This window comes from Pristiophorus japonicus, chromosome 7 (assembly GCF_044704955.1).
Source record: "Pristiophorus japonicus isolate sPriJap1 chromosome 7, sPriJap1.hap1, whole genome shotgun sequence".
Lineage (NCBI taxonomy): Eukaryota > Metazoa > Chordata > Chondrichthyes > Pristiophoridae > Pristiophorus > Pristiophorus japonicus.
This window is the reverse complement of record NC_091983.1, coordinates 97,987,501-98,010,076: the sequence shown is the minus strand read 5'-3', so window position 1 is coordinate 98,010,076 and position 22,576 is coordinate 97,987,501. Positions and strand designations below refer to the sequence as shown.

The following is a 22,576-nucleotide window of genomic DNA, read 5'->3' as shown; positions in this document are numbered from 1 at the left end:
GGTGCTGGGGACGGGCCCTGCCCGAAGTCTTGGGCCCGGCCCGGCCCATTCAGCCTCACCCCCACCTTCTCCTTTCCTCCCCCCCCACTTCTCCTTTCTTCCCCCCCCTTCTCCTTTCTTCCCCCCCCTTCTCCTTTCCCCCCCCTTCTCCTTTCCTCCCCCTTCTCCTTCCCCCCCCCTTCTCCTTCCCCCCCTTCTCCTTTCCCCCCCTTCTCCTTTCCTCCCTTCTCCTTTCCCCCCCTTCTCCTTTCCCCCCTTCTCCTTTCCCCCCCCTTCTCCTTTCCCCCCCCTTCTCCTTTCCCCCCCCTTCTCCTTTCCCCCCCTTCTCCTTTCCCCCCCTTCTCCTTTCCCCCCCCTTCTCCTTTCCCCCCCTTCTCCTTCCCCCCCTTCTCCTTCCCCCCCTTCTCCTTCCCCCCCTTCTCCTTTCCCCCCCCCTTCTCCTTTCCCCCCCCTTCTCCTTTCCCCCCCTTCTCCTTCCCCCCCCTTCTCCTTTCCCCCCCCTTCTCCTTTCCCCCCCCTTCTCCTTTCCCCCCCCTTCTCCTTTCCCCCCCCTTCTCCTTTCCCCCCCCTTCTCCTTTCCCCCCCTTCTCCTTTCCCCCCCTTCTCCTTTCCCCCCCTTCTCCTTTCCCCCCCTTCTCCTTTCTTTTCCCCCCTTCTCCTTTCTTTCCCCCCCTTCTCCTTTCTTTCCCCCCTTCTCCTTTCTTCCCCCCCTTCTCCTTTCTTCCCCCCCCTTCTCCTTTCTTTCCCCCCCCTTCTCCTTTCTTTCCCCCCCCTTCTCCTTTCTTTCCCCCTTTCTCCTTTCTTTCCCCCCCTTCTCCTTTCTTTCCCCCCCTTCTCCTTTCTTCCCCCCTTCTCCTTTCTTTCCCCCCCTTCTCCTTTCTTTCCCCCCCTTCTCCTTTCTTTCCCCCCCTTCTCCTTTCTTTCCCCCCCTTCTCCTTTCTTTCCCCCCCTTCTCCTTTCTTTCCCCCCCTTCTCCTTTCTTTCCCCCCCTTCTCCTCAACCCCCCCTTCCCCTTCTCCTCAACCCCCCCCTTCCCCTTCTCCTCAACCCCCCCTTCCCCTTCTCCTCAACCCCCCCCTTCCCCTTCTCCTCAACCCCCCCCTTCCCCTTCTCCTCAACCCCCCCCTTCCCCTTCTCCTCAACCCCCCCCTTCCCCTTCTCCTCAACCCCCCCCCTTCCCCTTCTCCTCAACCCCCCCCTTCCCCTTCTCCTCAACCCCCCCCTTCCCCTTCTCCTCAACCCCCCCCTTCACCTTCTCCTCAACCCCCCCCTTCACCTTCTCCTCAACCCCCCCCTTCACCTTCTCCTCACCCCCCCCGCTGTCAGAAACACAGACACCGACAGACAGAGAGTGAGAGACACACACAGACCGACAGACAGAGATATAGCGACACACACACAGAGACACACTAGGGGGACCGTCCCAGCACGCTGTTGGAGGGCTCCTGGTGCTGCAGTCGATAAATAGAAAATGTTTTATTTATTGATTTAAAAAAAAAAGATTTCTTCTTAATTTTTTTTGATTGATTTATTGATGTTTTTATCATTTATTATTGATGATGGCTCTTTATTTGTAAAACTGAAGTGTTTAATGTTTGTAAACTTCCCTTTAACCCCCCCACCCGCCCATTCCCTACGCCTGATTTGTAACCTACGCCTGAATTTCTAAAGTGTCGACAAGGTTTTTTCGAGCGTACAAAAATCTTCACTTAATCCATTCTAAGTTAGTTTGGAGTAAGTTTTCACTGCCGAAACTTTGAAAACAGGCGTAAGTGGCCGGACACGGACCCTTTTGAAAAAAAAATTTTGTTCCAAAGTGAAACTGTTCTAACTGACTAGAACTGGAGCAAACTAAATGCCGAGAATTTGAATTTCTAAGATACTCCGTTCTACACCAGTTGCTCCAAAAAATCAGCAACAACTGAGGTCGAAACTTGGGCCCCATAGTTACTGTCAAATTGGTAAAAGTAATGGCACAGATTTTGTGAGGCTATCCGTGCTCACTTTTATAAAGGAGTAAATTGGACAGTGTGTGCACATGCCCCATTAAATGCGGAAATCAGGAAGTTGCCCTGCTTCTCCAGAAGCTTTGCTACACCGCCCTCGATGAGATTCAGCATTGAAATACATGAAGGGTGTGAAGTTGTGGCACTTAACCACTAGTTACCCACTAAACATGCCAGAAAACATTCGGGCATGTCAATTCACATGTAAGTGAATTTTTAATGGAATGATAGGTGTTTATTACTGCCAAACAATATCTCTGGCACTAAAAATTTACTTTTACAAGTGTGGAATCTCATTCCTTCAGATTTTACTTGTTGGAGATTAAAAAAATAATTATTTTACTTTTTCTTTGTCTTTTATCTCTCTCTTTTAATACCATCTTTTGCCCCCTGTCTTTATTTTGCTTTCTGTACATGATTTGGCATTGAATTAAATATTCTAACTTGCATGTCTATGTCTCAGTGAGGATTCTTCAATCTGGTTGAAGAGAGACACCGTTGCTTATCCTGTTTACATGCACCACGGATCCCCTGTAGAAGGCGCCGATGACTGTAAATTGCCACTCAAAAGCCCATTTAAAAAGTCTGGGCACCTGTAAGCGTAATGAATGGCAAGGGCTGTTTGTTTGCTGCTGACTGCAAAATCCAAATGAATATCTTCATTTTTTTTGGCGGCAATTTTGTTTTGTGCAGCAAGTTTAACAAAAAATCGGTTGAGTTAATTTAGTGTATCTATGCTTTAGTACTTTAGTCTAATCTCTATTGAGGTGCAACCTCAATGATCACTGAGGTGCTTGTTTCCAAAGTTTTTTGCTAACCTCCACTTATTTTCCAGTTTTAGTATCCAGTGAGTGTAAAGCTGTATCCTTTATTATCTAATTTTGTATTTGGAGTATTCCAGACTTCAAAATGGAGCCAATCACCTTTTCTGTTGAGATCTTTTGAATATCCATTTATTATTTGTCTGTATTAACTTTAGTATGATTTCAATAGTCAGCATGAATATCAAATGTATGGATGGCATCTGTATTTTAACCTTACAAAAGACTTATAAATAGTTGAAAATCTGATTAGCTATCTCTCGTTTGACATTGAAAGGGTCCTTGATTTGATTTATAAAAAAAAGCTGTTAAGTTTAAATTAGGAGAATGGGCATTTATGATTGGTAACAGAAGAATGGGTGTTGGAAAGCAAGAGAATTGGTTTTTTTTTAAAGAAAAAGGTAAACTATGGCATAGAGGAACTCTGAATGGACTGAACCGATAATCAACATCAAAAAATCCAGTGTGATTATTGTCCATTTTTATAAGTTTTGCTTGGGTATCTCGTTACTACTAAGGTTAAATAATGTCTATCTCTCATTTTATCTTATGATTTAGTAACAGCTATGGATATTACTACTGCACTCTTTCTGCACTGATGGTCAAAATGCTGCAGAAGTAGAAAATGGCATAGGATGCTGCACCGAGCACTGACTGAAATTAACATTATATTAATTACATGTACAAAAGAACTGCCGACTGAGAGGGTAGCATACTGTTACAAAACCATTTTTATTTAGGCTTAGTGTTTGGCTTGGGACTGAAGTAAGGAGATAGTTGGACTTGGTAACCAGCACTATTCACACATCACCCTGTGCCATTCCAACCACCATAGCTGGATAATTGGTTAAAGATTCACAAATAGGAATTTGCTGAGTTTTCCCTTTAGTATCCTTCAATGAATTAGTACAGTTTTGGTATTAGTCAACTCTAGTGATAGACAATCTTATTCCTGACTAAATGTTATGGGCTTTTGTTTTAACAGGCTCACCAGTGGCTGAGGATAATACCTTTAGCCTGGAAGAGAAATCTAAATCTTCTAAGAAACGAGTCCACTACCAGAAATTCACCAAAGGTGAGGTCAAGTACTCCGAATAAGGAACAAAATGCAGTAGTGTAATTAATACAAATATTTATTCAAATTTTGAGATGAGACTTAAATTTTAATATCAATACAGTACTTGGTATACTGTGACATTTTCTAATTCAGCAGAATATTTGTAGCTTAGCGTGTGTACTGTGATAGCATTTGTGGAACTTACGGAAATATTATGGTTATTTGCATTTGCTGTAAGAAATACACTTAATATGGCAAAAGCAAAATATTGCGGATGCTGGAATCTGGAATTAAAAACAAAATGCTGGAAATCTTAATAGGTCAGGCAGCATCTGTGGAGAGAAAGCAGAGTTAACGTTTCGGGTCGATGACCCTTCATCAGAACTGGAGTGTTCGAAAAGAACGGATTCTTAACAAGCACTGAAAGGGGGAGGGGAAAAAAGCTAGGTGGAAGGTTGGAAGACAGGAGAGATTAGAGAGACAAAAGGAATGATGGCCCAAATTCAGATGGTAATGCCAGGGGTTAGAAAAACATTAGTCAAGATAGGGTGTGAATGATGGGATAATGACAGGCTGCCATTAGAGACAAGGAGGAAAAAAAAGATTGGCAGATGCTACCCCCTGAAATTTTTGAACTCGATGTTGAGTCCAGAAGGCTGTAAAGTGCCTAAACAAATGATGAGGTGCTGTTCCTCGAGCTTGCGTTGAGCTTCGTTGGAACAGTGTAGGAGACCGAGGGTGGAGAGGTCAGAGTGGGAATGGAGTGGAGAATTAAAGTGACAGGCGCCCGGAAGCTCAGGGTCACACTTGTAGTCTGAACGGAGGTGCTCCACAAAGTGGTCACCCAATCTACGCTTTGTCTCCCCAATGTAGAGGAGACCACATCGTGAGCAGCGAATACAGTATACTAAATTGAAAGAAGTACAAGTACAAGTCCAACTGTTTCACCTGGAAGGAGTATTGGGGCTCTGGATAGTGGGAAGGGAGGAGGTAAAAGGGCAGGTGTTGCATCTCCTGCACTTGCATGGAAAGGTGCCGTGGGAAGGGGAGGGGGTGCTGGGGGTGACTGCAGAATGGACCAGGGTGTTGCGGAGGGAGCGGTCCCTTAGGAATGCTGAGAGGAGGGGAGGGGAAGATGTGATTGGTGATGGGATCACGCTGGAGGTGACGGAAATGGCTGAAGATGATCCGTTAAACGTGGAGGCTGGTGGGTTGAAAGGTGAAGACAAGGGGAACCACATCATGGTTCTGAGAGGGAGGGGGAGGGGAAGGGGTGAGAGTAGAAGCGCGGGAAATAGAACGGACTTGGTCGAGAACCATAGAAACATAGAAACATAGAAAATAGGTGCAGGAGCATTCAATGAGTCATGGCTGAACATGAAACTTCAGTACCCCCTTCCTGCTTTCTCGCCATACCCCTTGATCCCCCGAGTAGTAAGGACTTCATCTAACTCCCTTTTGAATATATTTAGTGAATTGGCCTCAACTACTTTCTGTGGTAGAGAATTCCACAGGTTCACCACTCTTGTTGAAGAAGTTTCTCCTCATCTCGGTCCTAAATGGCTTACCCCTTATCCTTAGACAGTGACCCCTGGTTCTGGACTTCCCCAACATTGGGAACATTCTTCCTGCATCTAAACTGTCGAAACCCGTCAGAATTTTAAACGTTTCTATGAGGTCCCCTCTCATTCTTCTGAACTCCAGTGAATACAAGCCCAGTTGATCCAGTCCTTCTTGATAGGTCAGTCCCACCATCCCAGGAATCAGTCTGGTGAATCTTCGCTGCACTCCCTCAATAGCAAGAATGTCCTTCCTCAAGTTAGGAGACCAAAACTGTACACAATACTCCAGGTGTGGCCTCACCAAGGCCCTGTACAACTGTAGCAACACCTCCCTGCCCCTGTACTCAAATCCCCTCGCTATGAAGGCCAACATGCCATTTGCTTTCTTAACCACCTGCTGTACCTGCATGCCAACCTTCAATGACTGATGTACCATGACACCCAGGTCTCGTTGCACCTCCCCTTTTCCTAATCTGTCACCATTCAGATAATAGTCTGTCTCTCTGTTTTTACCACCAAAGTGGATAACCTCACATCCAATGTAAACAGCTGGGGCCCCAGCACAGAACCTTGTGGTACCCCACTAGTCACTGCCTGCCATTCTGAAAAGTACCCATTTACTCCTACTCTTTGCTTCCTGTCTGACAACCAGTTCTCAATCCACGTCAGCACACTACCCCCAATCCCATGTGCTTTAACTTTGCACATTAATCTCTTGTGTGGGACCTTGTCGAAAGCCTTCTGAAAGTCCAAATATACCACATCAACTGGTTCTCCTTTGTCCACTTTACTGGAAACATCCTCAAAAAATTCCAGAAGATTTGTCAAGCATGATTTCCCTTTCACAAATCCATGCTGACTTGGACCTATCATGTCACCATTTTCCAAATGCGCTGCTATGACATCCTTAATAATTGATTCCATCATTTTACCCACTACTGAGGTCAGGCTGACCGGTCTATAATTCCCTGTTTTCTCTCTCCCTCCTTTTTTAAAAAGTGGGGTTACATTGGCTACCCTCCACTCGATAGGAACTGATCCAGAGTCAATGGAATGTTGGAAAATGACTGTCAATGCATCCGCTATTTCCAAGGCCACCTCCTTAAGTGCTCTGGGATGCAGTCCATCAGGCCCTGGGGATTTATCGGCCTTCAATCCCATCAATTTCCCCAACACAATTTCCCGACTAATAAAGATTTCCCTCAGTTCCTCCTCTTTACTAGACCCTCTGACCCCTTTTATATCTGGAAGGTTGTTTGTGTCCTCCTTAGTGAATACCGAACCAAAGTACTTGTTCAGTTGGTCTGCCATTTCTTTGTTCCCCGTTATGACTTCCCCTGATTCTGACTGCAGGGGACCTACGTTTGTCTTTACTAACCTTTTTCTCTTCACATACCTATAGAAACTTTTGCAATCCGCCTTAATGTTCCCTGCAAGCTTCTTCTCGTACTCCATTTTCCCTGCCCTAATCAAACCCTTTGTCCTCCTCTGCTGAGTTCTAAATTTCTCCCAGTCCCTGGGTTCGCTTCTATTTCTGGCCAATTTGTATGCCACTTCCTTGGCTTTAATACTATCCCTGATTTCCCTTGATAGCCACGGTTGAGCCACCTTCCCTTTTTTATTTTTACGCCAGACAGGAATGTACAATTGTTGTAATTCATCCATGCGGTCTCTAAATGTCTGCCATTGCCCATCCACAGTCAACCCCTTAAGTATCATTCGCCAATTTATCCTAGCCAATTCACGCCTCATACCTTCAAAGTTACCCTTCTTTAAGTTCTGGACCATGGTCTCTGAATTAACTGTTTCATTCTCCATCCTAATGCAGAATTCCACCATATTATGGTCACTCTTCCCCAAGGGGCCTCGCACAATGAGATTGCTAATTAATCCTCTCTCATTACACAACACCCAGTCTAAGATGGCCTCCCCCCTAGTTGGTTCCTCGACATATTGGTCTAGAAAACCATCCCTTATGCACTCCAGGAAATCCTCCTCCACCGTATTGCTTCCAGTTTGGCTAGCCCAATCTATGTGCATATTAAAGTCACCCATTATAACTGCTGCACCTTTATTGCATGCACCCCTAATTTCTTGTTTGATGCCCTCCCCAACATCACTACTACTGTTTGGAGGTCTGTACACAACTCCCACTAACATTTTTTGCCCTTTGGTGTTCTGCAGCTCTACCCATTTTGATTCCACATCATCCAAGCTAATGTCTTTCCTAACTATTGCATTAATCTCCTCTTTAACCAGCAATGCTACCCCACCTCCTTTTCCTTTTATTCTATCCTTCCTGAATGTTGAATACCCCTGGATGTTGAGTTCCCAGCCCTGATCATCCTGGAGCCACGTCTCCGTAATCCCAATCACATCATATTTGTTAATCATGGCGGAGGGGAATCCTCAGTTGCGGAAAAAGGAAGACATGTCAGAGACACAAATGTGAAAAGTGTCATCGTCCGAGCAGATGCAACGGAGACGGCGAAACTGGGAAAATGGAATGTAGTCCTTACAGGATGCGGGGTGGTTGGCAACAGGTAGTAGTTATTAATTATAGAATACCTGGGAAAACCTTTTCCCGGAGGTGCTTTTCCACTGCTTCCTCCCCCCCCCCCCCCACCCCCACACACACACACACACACACACACACACACACACACACACACACACACACACACACACACACACCCTTAAGTCTAATCATCATTGAAAGGGTGCTACTCTGTGGTGATTTTGTTGAATATTTTTAGGTGACTGATTTCAAAGTTAAAGGAACACTTCAGGATAAGGCTTTAAAACCTCAAATTTTGCTCACAAAGGATAATTAACAAATTTATTTTTGGAAAAAAATGGTTTTCTGTATTGAGTATGTGTATACAACTAAGTAAATGGCAAAACATTCAAGACATGTTTGTACCTAACTGCGCACATTTTTGTGTTAATTGGAATTTTAGCTAATGAATCTAGTTTTTAGTTAAAACCTGTGTAGAAAAAATATTTAGTCATCATAGACACCCCTTCAAAGGACATGTACTTGTTAAGGTGGATGTTATATCATCAGTCTTACACAGGTTTGAATTCCTAGGAAATGTGAAACACGACGAGCTCTTCTACTAAAGATATTTTTCTGAAACAATTAATTTTCCTCTGAAGTGTATTGTGATGCTTTAGTTAACAGGAGGAAGCATAAGAACATAAGAAATAGGAGCAGGATTCGGCTATTTGGCCCATCGAGCCTGTTCCGCCATTCAATAAGATCATGGCTGATCTGATCATAGACTCAGTTCCACTTCCCTGCCCGCTCCCCATAACCCTTTACTCCCTTATTGCTCAAATATCTGTCTATCTCCGTCTTAAATATATTCAATGACCGAGCCTCCACAGCTCTCTGGGACAGAGAATTCCACAGATTTACAACCCTCTGATAGAAGAAATTCCTCCTCATCTCAGTTTTAAATGGGCAGCCCCTTATTCTGAGACTATGCCCCCTAATTTTAGTTTCCCCTATGAGTGGAAATATCCTTTCTGCATCCACCTTGTCGAGCCCCCTCGTTATCTTATATGTTTCGAAAAGATCATAAGAACATAAGAATTAGGAACAGGAGTAGGCCATCTAGCCCCTCAAGCCTGCTCTGCCATTCAACAAGATCATGGCTGATCTGGCCGTGGACTCAGCTCCACTTACCCGCCCGCTCCCCATAACCCTTAATTCCCTTATTGGTTAAAAATCTATCTTTCTGTGATTTGAATACATTCAATGAGCTAGCCTCAACTGCTTCCTTGGGCAGAGAATTCCACAGATTCACAACCCTCTGGGAGAAGAAATTCCTTCTCAACTCGGTTTTAAATTGGCTCCCCTGTATTCTGAGGCTGTGCCCTCTAGTTCTAGTCTCCCCGACCAGTGGAAACAACCTCTCTGCCTCTATCTTGTCTATCCCTTTCATTATTTTAAATGTTTCTATAAGATCACCCCTCATCCTTTGAACTCCAAGGAGTAAAGACCCAGTCTACTCAATCTATCATCATAAGGTAACCCCCTCATCTCCGGTATCAGCCTAGTGAATCGTCTCTGTACCCCCTCCAAAGCTAGTATATCCTTCCTTAAGTAAGGTGACCAAAACTGCACGCAGTACTCCAGGTGCGGCCTCACCAATACCCTGTACAGTTGCAGCAGGACCTCCCTGCTTTTGTACTCCATCCCTCTCGCAATGAAGGCCAACATTCCATTCGCCTTCCTGATTACCTGCTGCACCTGTAAAAACTAACTTTTTGGGATTCATGCACAAGGACCCCCAGGTCCCTCTGCACCGCAGCATGTTGTAATTTCTCCCCATTCAAATAATATTCCATTTTTTACTGTTTTTTTTTTCCAAGGTGGATGACCTCACATTTTCCGACATTGTATTCCATCTGCCAAACCTTAGCCTCTCATTCTTCTGAACAATGTGTATAGGCCCAACCTGCTCAACCTATCCTCATAGCAGGTGAATTTAAAGATCAACCCCCACACAGAATGGATTACATAAATATACAAGAGCTGTTGATGTAGTTTTGGAAGATGCTACTGTTATTTCTGCATTTTGAGACCTTGGTTAAACTGGTCAGATTACCTTTGGTCTCAGATCTATGTGCTCATCTGTGATCTCAATGAGAAAAAAGGGAACACATTTAGCGAAAGTGTTCATTCAGCCCAGAAAGTAAGTCAAAGCTTCATAGTACTGCTGTATAGTTTGGGGAGCCATATCTCCAGCTTCCCTCAGGGGATCCTATTCAACAATGGATGAGTCAGCACTAGAAAAATTAATTTGAAGCTGGAGGGTGCCTACAATGTGTTGGGTAATATAACTAGATTGATGTACCATTAGTTTGCCTCTGCTCCACACAAGTAGGCTAAGATGAAGAAGATGCTTCAGCCTGTTCGAGTATGTAGATGTTTCTTAATTAAATCCATTGTCCTGGTTATTTACTAATTCTGTTCAACTCATGCAGCCCATAGTGAAAAAATTTTTACCACTCGGCAGAAGTGAGCCCATGTCCCTTTTATGCCTAATATCTATGCATACGCACTTTCAAGCTGTGGTCCCTTCGAAAAATGCATCTTGATTGGAAGAAAATAATTGACTAGTTTTGTTGGCAAGGATATATATTCCACTACACACTCCGTCTCAACTAGATTTTTTCCTCTTTACAGGAGAGACAGTAACTGGATAAACAACATGTACTATATGTATTAGCTAAACAGTTGATTTGTAGCAGTTTAAAAAAAAAAAGTTTATATAAAAAAAGCAATATATAAGAACTTCCTAATACCATAAGAACAATTTTGAGCTTGGTGTCAGCCAGTTGCTCAGTGACACCCCCTGGGAGTCCCTGGCCCAAGACCACCCTAAGTGGAGGAAGAGCATCCGGGGAGGGCGCTGAGCACCTTGAGTCTCGTCGCTGAGAGCATGCCGAAAACAAGCGCAGGCAGCGGAAGGAGCGTGCGGCAAACCAGATTCCCCACCAACCCTTTTCTTCAACAACTATCTGTCCCACCTGTGACAGAGACTGTAATTCCCATATTGGACTGTTCAGTCACCTGAGAACTCACTTTTAGAGTGGAAGCAGGTCTTCCTCGATTTCGAGGGACTGCCTATGATGATGATGGGTAGCACATTCACCTCTGAGTCAGAAGGTTGTGGGTTCAAGTTCCACTCCAGAGACTTGAGCACAAAAATCTAGGCTGACACTCGAGTGCAGTACTGAGGGAGTGCTGCACTGTCGGAGGTGCCGTCTTTTGGATGAGGTGTTAAACCGAGGTCCCGTCTGCTCTCTCAGGTGGACGTAAAAGATCCCATGGCACTATTTCGAAGAAGAAAAGGGGAGCTATCCCCGGTGTCCTGGCCAATATTTATCTCTCAATCAACATAACAAAAACAGATGATTGCATTGCTGTTTGTGGTAGCTTGCTGAATGCAAATTGGCTGTAAAGTGCTTTGGGACATCTGGTGGTCGTGAAAAGTGCTATACAAATGCAAGTCATTTTTTTTTCCTTTTTATTCAGACCGATATATCGTATAATCAGTTATTTAGGTTTGTAAATGTTCTTGATGTTATCTGATAAGAAATATGGGTAAATAACTGCTGATGGGAGGACTTCTAATTCTGTGTACATTATATCTGACTAGTATAGTGTAGTCATTATGATACTGGCCTAGCAACCTGGAGGTCATGAGTTTATGTCGCACTATGCCAAGTTGTGAAATCAAAATCATGAAAGCTATTTATTTGTGCACTGGCATCAGAATAAAATGACTAGAAGTCGTTGAATTGTTGTAAAAAAAAACAATTGGTTCACTAATAATTGTTAGGAAAGGAACCTATCTCCTCTACAACTCTTAATGCCCTCTGAAGTGGCCCAGTGACCACAAGGGTTATAGTGGTTCAAGGAGAAGACCACCATCACCCTCTTGGGGACATTCGAGTTTGGCAATAAATGCAGTGTTGCCCATGTCCTAAGCACAAAGTTTTAAAAAAAAAATTTGTTATAATGTATTTTTCGGCATGTAAAATTCAGTTACAGCCCGACTGCCTGCCTTCCGCGGTTACATTCGAGCCAGGGTGTCCCTGGAGATGGAGCACGCGGTGTCCACCGGTACGCTCGTGGCCTTCCGCTAGAGGTGGGCACCGGAGGGACTGGAGTGCATCATCACCCCCGGCAACCAAATTGTAATTTGATTAAAGGTTTTCGTTACAGTTTTAAATTGTTAATTTGTGGGTTCTAGTGCCAAAAGGGGGCACTTGATTTAAAGTTTCTACTAAAATAGTTGTAAAATTCAGTTGCAACTTTTATTTTATTGTCCATTTTGTCTGCTGGACTGCATAGCTCTTTAAACCTTACCACAAAATATGTAGATGGATTGCAGATAGTGAATGATGCATCTGTAGTAAACGGGCACGGTGTCAAAGCATTAGCAGCTTACTCCTACATGGCTGTGTTTTCTACAAAGGCATCGCTATGGTTGGAGAGGTTGATAAAATGATGGGAGGTGGGATATCTCAAGTTTTTGAACTTTTGTAGAAAAGCCTCAAAGGATTCTGTTTTTTCCTTTCTCACACAGATGAGTCCCTACGTTTCACACATAGTATGAGACTACAGCAGGTTCATGCATTCTGAACTGTGACGCCCAGATTATTCAGTTTAGGAATAAAAGGGAAATGTTGCCCTTTGTTACTTTTGCCAAGACGCTATCAATTAGTTTTCTCTCTTTGCCCCTTACAGTCTGAGAGAAAAGTCCTAAAAGATGATCATTTGGAATAGCATGGGCTGGTCATGTATGCATTTTATTTTTACATTTTTATTTTTATTTTCTGCTTTTTGGTGCCTTTATGCTCTCCTTAAGCCTTGATTGAATTGTCTGTACTAGAAATCTCCCATCACTGATGCAAATAGCACTTATCCAGAAATGCTTATTTTGGGATGAAACAGCGTTCCCTTTCCCGAGATGCTTCACTCAGCAACTTGTCAAGAAGCAGTGGGCCCAAATTTTCCCAGGAGTTGCTCCGTTTTCTTTGAAGCAACTTGATTTTTCTGGAGTATCTTAAAAATTCCTATCCTGCACATTTAATTTGCGCCAGTTTAAGTGAGTTAGTTAGGATTTTTTTTTTAGTTTAGTTTTTTTTTCCAAAAGAGGATGTTACCAGTCACCTATGCCTGTTTTGATCCTTTAAGCCAGTTTGGACAGCTAATAGTTGCTTCAAACTAACTTAGGCCAGCGTTTGTGGCCACACAGAAAACCTTTGTGGAGAGTTAAGAAATCAGCGCAGGTAGCCAGAGATAGCGGAGAGAATGGAAGCACAGAGGACCTTGCAAAGCACTAAACACCTTCACATCAACATTCAAGAAGCATAAAAACATCAATAATAAATAAATTAAACAAAATAAAACTTAAGTCCTACCTTCATATCAAAACTCTCCTCCACCCGCCCCCCCCCGCCCCCAAATCAAAACAAAGCACAACTATCAATAAATAAAAAATAAAACTCAAGTCCTACCTGGCCAGGGAAGTCAGCGGGCCGGGCCTGGTGGTGCGGGAGGCCACTCGGCCGGGGATAGGGGCGGAAGAACTCACCGACCCGAGAACGCACCGGATAAGCACTTCGACCAGGGCTAGGGACGGGAGAACGCACCGACTCTCCGAGGGACTTCTCCGAGGATTGGACTGGACTTCTCTGAGGGACTTCTCCGAGGGACCTCCGGCTGGGGGCAGGAGCTAATGCACATGCGCGAAACCTCCAGTGCGCATGCGTTGAGCTGCCAACATTGTTTTTCATGCAGGGCCCTAGCTCAGCCCCCTAATGGACAGACCACGCCGGGCCAAGCCATGGGAGAGGCAACAGAGCGGGGAGAATACGGAGCTACATTTTCGGTGCCGTTTTGGGAGCAGAAAGTCGGCGCACCTCAGGTAAGTGTGCTTAAAAAAAAAACGGAGGGCCAAATTTTGGCCCAGTGAAAATGATCTGCAGAAGGTGGCCTGGTTTTGTGATAGTCAAGACTGGGATTGGAATTCTGATACTTATAAATGCAAGTACAAGACTATTAATAGTTAGAGAAGTTTATATCTTATATTGACGACAGCAGGAGTTTATAGATCCAGTGTATTGTTGTTTCTCTGTTGTCACACTGCTAAGTTTCCTTACGACTGATGAGCTTGCTCCCATATAATTGCTTTGTGCAACCCTCTACGAGATGCAGAACAGTGGCCTTCTGATCATCTCCCCTCCCCATCCGATTAGCAGAAACGGGAACTCCGTGTCATGGAGAAAATGGTGCCTTGGTGTCATGCATTGGTGGTCCAGCACATCATGTTGCCTGGTGGGAGTATAGTGCAGCCTTTTATAACTTCATATATCAACAGGAATATCCAAACAGATAATTTAACCAAAATGTAGATATTTTTGTAGCTAAGCATTTGACAATGAAATATGTTAAATGGAGCCTGCAAGAGGTTTAAACATAATCCTAGATTTAAACAAAACAGTCAGACTCAGAAGTGCCCTGTTAATTGAGATGAGTTTGAACAGGTTCTGTATAATTTCTAGTGGGCATTGATACTTTATATTGTTTAAATGATTGGATTGTAGGAAAGGACCTCTCTTCTCGAAGTGCTACTGATCTTGCCTGCATTTTTGGAAAACGTAGCAAACAAGTCAAAGGTTCCAGAGATAACCAAGAGCAAGTGGAGGTAAGATGTTTACTTTGTTATATTCATAGATGTACTAATTGTGAATTTGTTTATTTTCTTTTCTTCATCACTTTCCATTTACAGCCAGAAATTATGTTTATGGAACTCTTTACTGGCTTGAATAAAATCTGCCTTAAAGTGCATACTGTGGAATTAAATCGGTTATGAAGGGTTATGATGAGGTAAATTGTGATAGCTTGTTTCCACTGGTTGGCGAGATGTTAAGAGGACACAGATTTAAGATAATAATTAAAGGGCAATTTAGAAGAAAGCATTTTTTTTACAAGGAGGGTGGTTAAGATGTGGAATTCTGTTACAAACTGTTGTTGAAGCAGAGTGCATTAACTCTATTGGAGAACTAGATTGTTGCTTGAGAGAGCAATATTAAAGGATATGGGGTGCAAGAAAAGAGTGGGATTAGACTAGGTGGCTCATGTAGAGGAAAAACACTTTTGTGCAGACTGGATGAGCTGAATGGCCTGTTTCTGTGCTGTGCTGTTACATTCAGTGAACAATGGGCTATTTGCCTTTCTTTTGAAAATCCCACTCACTTTATGAAAGTAATCTTGGTGCTGATCTAAGCAAGGCTTATTCTTATTTGTCTTGATGAAAAATAGGATCTGTGGCGTTTAAATAAGCTTCACAACTGCAAAAATTGCCACCGATTCTTTGAATCAAAAATGGAAGCATCTACAATTTTCTCAAAGCTGATAAGATTGAAATTATTGAATTGAAATTACAGTTTGGATCTCTGTGCAATTTGTCAGGTTTTTATTTTTTGCTTGCTTGTTGCTCACACATTCAAATAGAATGAGAAAATACAAAGTACAGTTTCCATCAGTTCCTATCAAACTGAACTTCCTGAAGCCCATATTTTTTTTCCACTTGGTTCAGACGCCATTTCCTTCCTCTTCCAGCTGCGTTTCCTGATGTGGCCTTATCACTGAAGAAAATGATGTCGGATAGACAGGAGCTTGGCATAGACCAGTCACAAATGTTATAACTAAACAACATGTTCCTGAAAGAGAATTGAGACTAAAGGGGGGATCTCCTGTCAGATTTAGGTACACAGCCATACAATTCAAAATATTTCACTGTGATGTCTTGGCGTAACTCAAGACGTACAGTGCATCTTATCGCTCTGGACCATATGGCATTTTGAGGAACTCAACCAATGTTATTTAATGCTCAGCTGAGGCAAGGGCTGTTTTTTTTAAAAAAAACAAACGGAGTGTAATAATTCCGCCTTTGTCTGGTTCAGTTGATTTGCTGCCATGGCATATTGTTGAAATGAAATACTGTCAGTAGTGGATATTGGTGCATTAACTGTTTTTTAACAACATCTTCTTGAAAGTGAATTGAGACTGTTAGATCCAGCTGCATAACCTACGAGTGACAAAGTAGTATGTTAGCTCTGGTCAGGTGTATGAATTGTTTAAATATGGTATCATACTCGGACCTACGTTCTATTCTGTTGATGCATTACCAAACGTGGTTAGAATTTCAATAAACAAGTAAGATCACGTTATGGCAGAGGAGAACATTGATCCAGAGTTTTAAAAAAAAACGTTCTCAAGGTTTGCATTTATTCTGGGGTTTTCTCCATATATTTTGTCACTGCACTATAGGTTTAATTTTGCCCTCCCCCATGGCCATTCATAAATCTGTGTAATTGTGAAAAGGGGACATCTGGAAAAGTAATATTTTGTTAAAATACAAATTTTTAGATTTTATCTAAACACTTCTGATTTTAGGTATTTCTTCCCCTAATATGACATGTGAAAGTATGATTCAACAGGTGCTAACGTAGGGTTTGACAGGTGCTAGGGGCCTTGTCCAAGGAACTACTCATCACTTATGAGACTGGAGAATTGGCACGCTGTTCGCTTGTGGAGACATCACAGCTGCGTGCAAACTTGTCCTCACCTGAACAGCGCGCATACGTACTTTCTCACAAAAGTCAATGGATTGAAATCAAAATGTTGACTTTTTCCTTCCATCTGTTCCCTTCCTCCTTAGTCACCCTGTCCAAAATTAGCTAACTAATCACGATCAGAGCTGAAACATGGAACCTTTTTGACTTGTTACTAGTTTTGGGCTAATCAAAACATTTTTCACTTACCTTTATTTTATTGGACTTCGAGTCTTTGAATTTTGAACAGCAACATTTCCTAATTATCCAATGGTCATTCCTCTTGGTGCATTATTAAAATTGCAGGATATTTGGAAAATAATAATGCAGTCAAGCAGAGTCAGCATGGTTTTATGATGGGGAAATCATGTTTGACATATTTGCTGGAGTTCTTTGACTATGTAACGAGCAGGGTGGATAAGGGGGAACCAGTGGCTGTGGTGGATTCGGATTTCCAGAAGGCAGTCGATAAGGTGCCATGTAAAAGGTTACTGTACAAGATAAAAGTTCACAGGTTGGGGGTAATATATTAGCATGGATAGAGGATTGGTTAACTAAGAAAACAGAGTCGGGATAAATGGGTCATTTTCCGGTTGGTAAACAGTAACTAGTGGGGTGCCACAGCGATCAATGCTGGGGTCTCAACTATTTACAATCTATATTAATGACTCGGATGAAGAGACCGAGTGTAATGTAGCCAAGTTTGCTGATGATACAAAGGTGGGTGGGAAAGCAAGTTGTGAGGAGGACACAAAGAATCTGCAAAGGGATATAGACAGGCTAAATGAGTGGGCAAACATTTGGCACATGGAGTCTAATGTTGGAAAGTGTGAGGTTATCCACTTTGGCAGGAAAAATAAAAAAGCAAATTATTATTTAAATGGAGGGCAAAATGCTGCACTACAGAGGGACCTGGGGGTTCCTGTATATGAAACACAAGAAGCTAGTATGCAGGTACAGCAAGTAATCAGGAAGGCAAATGGAATGTTGGCCTTTATTGTAAGGGGGATGGAGTATAAAAGCAGAGAAGTCCTGCTACAACTGTACAGGGTATTGGTGAGGCCACACCTAGAGTACTGCATACAGTTTTGGTCTCCGTATTTAAGGAGGGATATATTTGCATTGGAGGCAGTTCAGAGAAAGTTCACTAGATTGATTCCTGAATTGAAGGGATTGATTTAAGAAGGAAGGTTGGGCCTATACATTTTGGAGTTTAGAAGAATGAGAAGTGATCTTATTGAAACATATAAGATACTGAGGGGGCTCAACAAAGTAGATGCAGAGAGGATGTTTCCACTCGTGGGGAAATCTAGAACTAGGGGGCATAGTTTAAGAATAACGGGTCGTCCAAATAGAACTGAGATGAGGAGGAATTTCTTCTCTCCGAGGGTCATAAATCTGTGGAATTCTCTGCCCCAGACAGCTGTGGAGGCTGGGTCATTGAATATATTTTTAAGGTGGATATAGATAGATTTTTGAGCGATGAAATAAAGGGTTATGGGGAGCGCGCAGGGAAGTAGAGCTGAGTCCATGATCAGATCAGCCATGATCTTATTAAATGGCGGAGCAGGCTCCAGAGGCCAAATGGCCTACTTCTGCTCCTATTTCTTATGTTCTTAATTGTAATTGTTCTTGCATTTTTGCTCACAATACTCTGCACACTTGTGCAAGCTGTTGGTCTGCCGTAACATGATTTCTCCTGGTAAGTTTTATGGGTAAGTGATATTTTTGTGGTTGTCTTATTTTGGTATAACTTGGGAAGGTAACAGTTGTTGACTAAAGAAGGAAAGTGTGTCAATACTTCTGTGTCTAAAGGTTTAAAAAAGATCTACAATTTAAGTACTGGTCTTGCTTTGTTTTACCAGTGGTTTATGCCTGCTTGTTGCCTCCACCACACTACTATTTTCAGCTGAGTAGGTCCAAGTTTTAGTCATGGACTTGTTTCCAGATTACAATCACATTTGTTCTGTCAGTTATGGACAGGAAGTATATAAATACCCTATTGACATGAGTGCTCAATCTAGCAACTCACCTGAAAACCGATGATAGTAATCCAGGGAGTTCAAATAACCATTGAATCATGAACCTCTAGGTGAGGGTACAAAAGATAATTATAAAAAACAATAATCTGATGGGTTGAACAATTTTTTCCAGCGTATTCATACATGCTGTGAAATACATGGCTTAGGACTTATGGAGACCCAGTTTTGTTCAATAGCTGATGATTTGTTGTACCAAGTTTCCAAAGAATATAATTGGTACAGGTGCAACGTCCCGAATCCGGAACTCCAAAAACCGGAATTGTCTGAAAACCGGACATTCTGTGCATAACTAATGGAGTTGTCCGGAATCCAGAATTATTGTCTGAAAACCGGACATTTTTGAGGCAAACCCCAAAAATCTGGCACGAGGATTCCGGATTTCAGAGAAGAAAATCAAGTCTAAAATCCGGAATCGTCGACCAAATCCGTGTCGGATTTTGGGTTTTGCCGGATTTCGGACCTCGCCGCTCAAAACCTAGCACGGATTCAGTCGAGGATTTCGGATTTCAAACTATTGATTTTCTTGTCTGAAATCCGGAAAACTCCAAAACTGGAACAGACTCTGTCCAGAGGATTCCAGAAATTGTGTCTACTGAGTAATTGGCAGTAAAAAAAAATTTGATGCAAACTACTTGAATATAAATAAAATGCACTGGTAGTTCAGTTTCTTTAAGGAAAATTGATTGTTTTGAAAAATTACAAATTTGGAAATCCCATATTACTGGAAGAATCAGGAAATCTGATCAGTGCACTTTACTTGCCAGAGTTATTGATAAATAGCAGCAACAGGGCATATTTTAAGGCATTAGGTCAAAGTTTATATATAGTGCAATTAAAAGTGGAGGATCCTTGAGCCATTGCAGAATTCTCTAGCCCAGTCATCAGCTTGTATTGAAATCATAGAATCATGTAGCACAAAAAGAGGCCATTCGGCCCATCGTGCCTGTGCTGGCTCTTTTAAAGAACTATCCAATTTAGTCCCACACTTTTTCCTCATAACCCTGCAAATTAGTTCTCTTTAAATATAAGTCCCAATGCCTTTTGAAAGTTCCTATGGAATCTGACTCCACTACCCTTTTTAGGTTCTGTGTTCCAGATCATAACAGCCAGCTGTGTGAAATAATTTCTCCTAATTTCCCCTCTAGTTCTTTTGCCAATTATTTTAAATCTATGGCCTCCGGATACCCACCCAGTTTCTCCCTACTTGCTCTATCAAAAACCATCATAATTTTGAATACCTCCATTAGGTCACCCCTGGACCTCCTCTGCTCTAAGGAGAACAATCCCAGCATCTCAGATTTGTCCACAAAACTCTAGTCCCTCATCCATGGTATCATCCTGGTAAACCTCCTCTGTACACTCTCCAAAGCCTTGACATCCATCTTAAAGTGTGGTGCCCAGAATTGTAGACAATACTCCTACTAAGGCCTATCCAGTGATTTGTAAAGGTTGAGCGTGATTTGTAAAGGTTGAGCGTGATTTGTAAAGGTTTTTATATATAATGCCCCCATTTACAAAGCCAAGTATGCCGCATGCTTTCTTAACTGTCTTATCAACTTTCCCTGCCACCTTCAAGGATTTAATAGAAATTTAAGGCACGGAAGGTGCCATTCAGCCCATTGTGTCTGTGCCGGCTGAAAAATAGCTATCCAACCTTATGCCACTTTCCAGCTCTTGGTCCGTGGCCTTGTAGGGCACGACACTTCAAGTGCACATCTGAGCACGTTTTAAATGTGGTAAAAGTTTCTGCCTCTACCATCCTTTCAGGCAGTGAGTTCCAGACCCCCACAACCCTTTGGATGAAAAGAATTCTCCTCAAATCCCCTCCAATCCTTCTACCATTTACTTTAAATCTAGGCCCCCTGGGAACTGACTTCTCTGCTAAGGGAAATAGGTCCTTCCTATTCACTATATCTAGGCCCTTCATAATTTTATACACCTCAGTTAAATCTCTCCTCAGCCTCTTTTCCAAAGAAAACAACCTCAGACTCTCCAATCTTTCCTCATAGCTAAAAGTCACCTGGCAACATCCTCATAAATCTCTTCTGTACCCCCTCTAGTGCAATCACATCTTTCCTGTATTTATTTATTAACCTGGACTTGGGTATAGGAAGTATTCACATTTGAAAACTTGGCAACCAGGATAGTAGCAGACTCAGGAGGTCAGACAGACTGGTGAAATTGGAAGACATTTGGCAGATACCAGAAAAGCAATGGTCCTAATACTGACCCCTGTGGGATCCTACAGCATGCTCCTCTCCAGTCAGGAAAATATCTGTTCATCACTATTCTCTGCCTCCTATCTCTTAGCCAATTACGTACCAAAGGTTCCAATGTCCCTTTACTACCATGGGCTTCTATTTTCCGAATAAGACTGTTATGTGGTACTTTATCAAATGCCTTTTGAAAGTCCGTATGTACAATATCTACTGCACTGCACTACCTTTATCACCCCTCTCTGTTACTTCATCAAAGAACTCAATCAGGTTAGTCAGACACAATTTACCATTAACAAATTGTTGCTGACTGTCCCTTATTAACCGTTGAAGAACAAGAATACATTTCCTTTAGTCAGAACTGTTCAGTTATTTAATGTCAGTTTTAATATTCAAGTACTGAAATGTAAATATTGATATACTGATGGTTCCAATGTATTACAGTCACTGGTTTTAGATTTAACCTTGATCTGAAAATAAGAAGAAGGTTGTTGCAATGTGAAGGTGCACCCATCTATGGTAAAGCTGTACTATTCACCTTGTTTCAATGGCTTTCAGAGAAGATTTTCTTTTTCCTGCCAGTTCTTTCCCCTCCTGAAGAGTTCGAGTGCTTGCTCGGCACTGACTTCACGGGAGCTAGTTGCTCTCTAGTACCTGACCCAAATGACCACTGTTAATTGGCAAGGTTTGCATATGAGTCAGCAGGCTATTCAACCAAGGAGCTGGGAGAAACCAAGCCTGGTCTCTGTCTCTGCCTAACTTTTTGCTTTTCCCCTCTCTAAACAGGGGCACTGAGGGCAGTTGTAGCCCCTCCCCCCACTGCTGCCCTTGTGAGATCAGTAGACTCAGCTGCGCCTTCAGGCAAACAAAGATTATTTTCCAATGTTCATTTAAACAAAAAGCAACCTTGGTTTACGTGAGACTTTGTCAATCTGATTATGTAGCCGGCGTGAGATGTACAAATGTTCAATGAAACCATGAATATAAAAATATTACAGGAGGCTGTTAAAAGGGGGACCATGTTAGCGGCACAGGAAATGTCCACTTTAGCCATTATTGTTAATGAAGCAAATGGTAAGATATGTAGGTAATAAATCTACGTTTTATTTAAACAGGCATTCCCTTTAAATGATTGTAAACGATATCCTTGTCGAGCTCTTTCAAATTCAATGACAAGTATGGCAAACAAAAGGAAAGAAGGAAGCACTGAGTTAACGTTATGAAGTGCTATGATTTTTTATTTTACATTTCTATACAAGACCTGTTCACATCATTCATCTGTGTATTATTTCTTAAAGTAAGTCATGCTGACTTCCTATTTATTGTAAGAGGAATTATTACTATGGGCAGCGATTTACAGTTTCTATGGGAAAATGGACAAAACTATGGAGTACAATATGCAAAATATTGGAACGTCCCATGTAATAAAAGCAGAATTTGGCTTATCCAGACACAGATACAACAGCCTTGATAATTACCTTTTTTTAATTCTTTCATTCTGTTTATTTTACTCTGATTTTTCTTGTATTTTTTACAGCTGCACAAGCAAACTCGAGAATGTAAAAACTGAACGTAAACCTTCCAATAGTTTCTGTATATTCCACTCGCCCTACTCTTGGATCGTTATGCTAACCAACTTGATTTATAAGAAACTAAGATGCATAGTCCTCTTTCTCCGCCCCCCCACCCCCTTACCCACCACCACCATTCTGGAACCAACCCGTTGCAAG

The 22,576-nt window shown here is 42.4% G+C and overlaps 1 protein-coding gene across 1 annotated transcript in view; it reads left to right on the top strand.

Moving 5' to 3' along the window:
* Window positions 1-22,576, top strand: part of pinx1 (PIN2 (TERF1) interacting telomerase inhibitor 1) — a 142,319-nt gene that overhangs the window by 37,632 nt on the left and 82,111 nt on the right. The window contains exons 5-6 of the mRNA XM_070885170.1: window positions 3,813-3,902; window positions 14,576-14,676. Coding sequence (XP_070741271.1) covers window positions 3,813-3,902; window positions 14,576-14,676 — 191 coding nt within the window. The remainder of the gene's footprint in view (window positions 1-3,812; window positions 3,903-14,575; window positions 14,677-22,576) is intronic.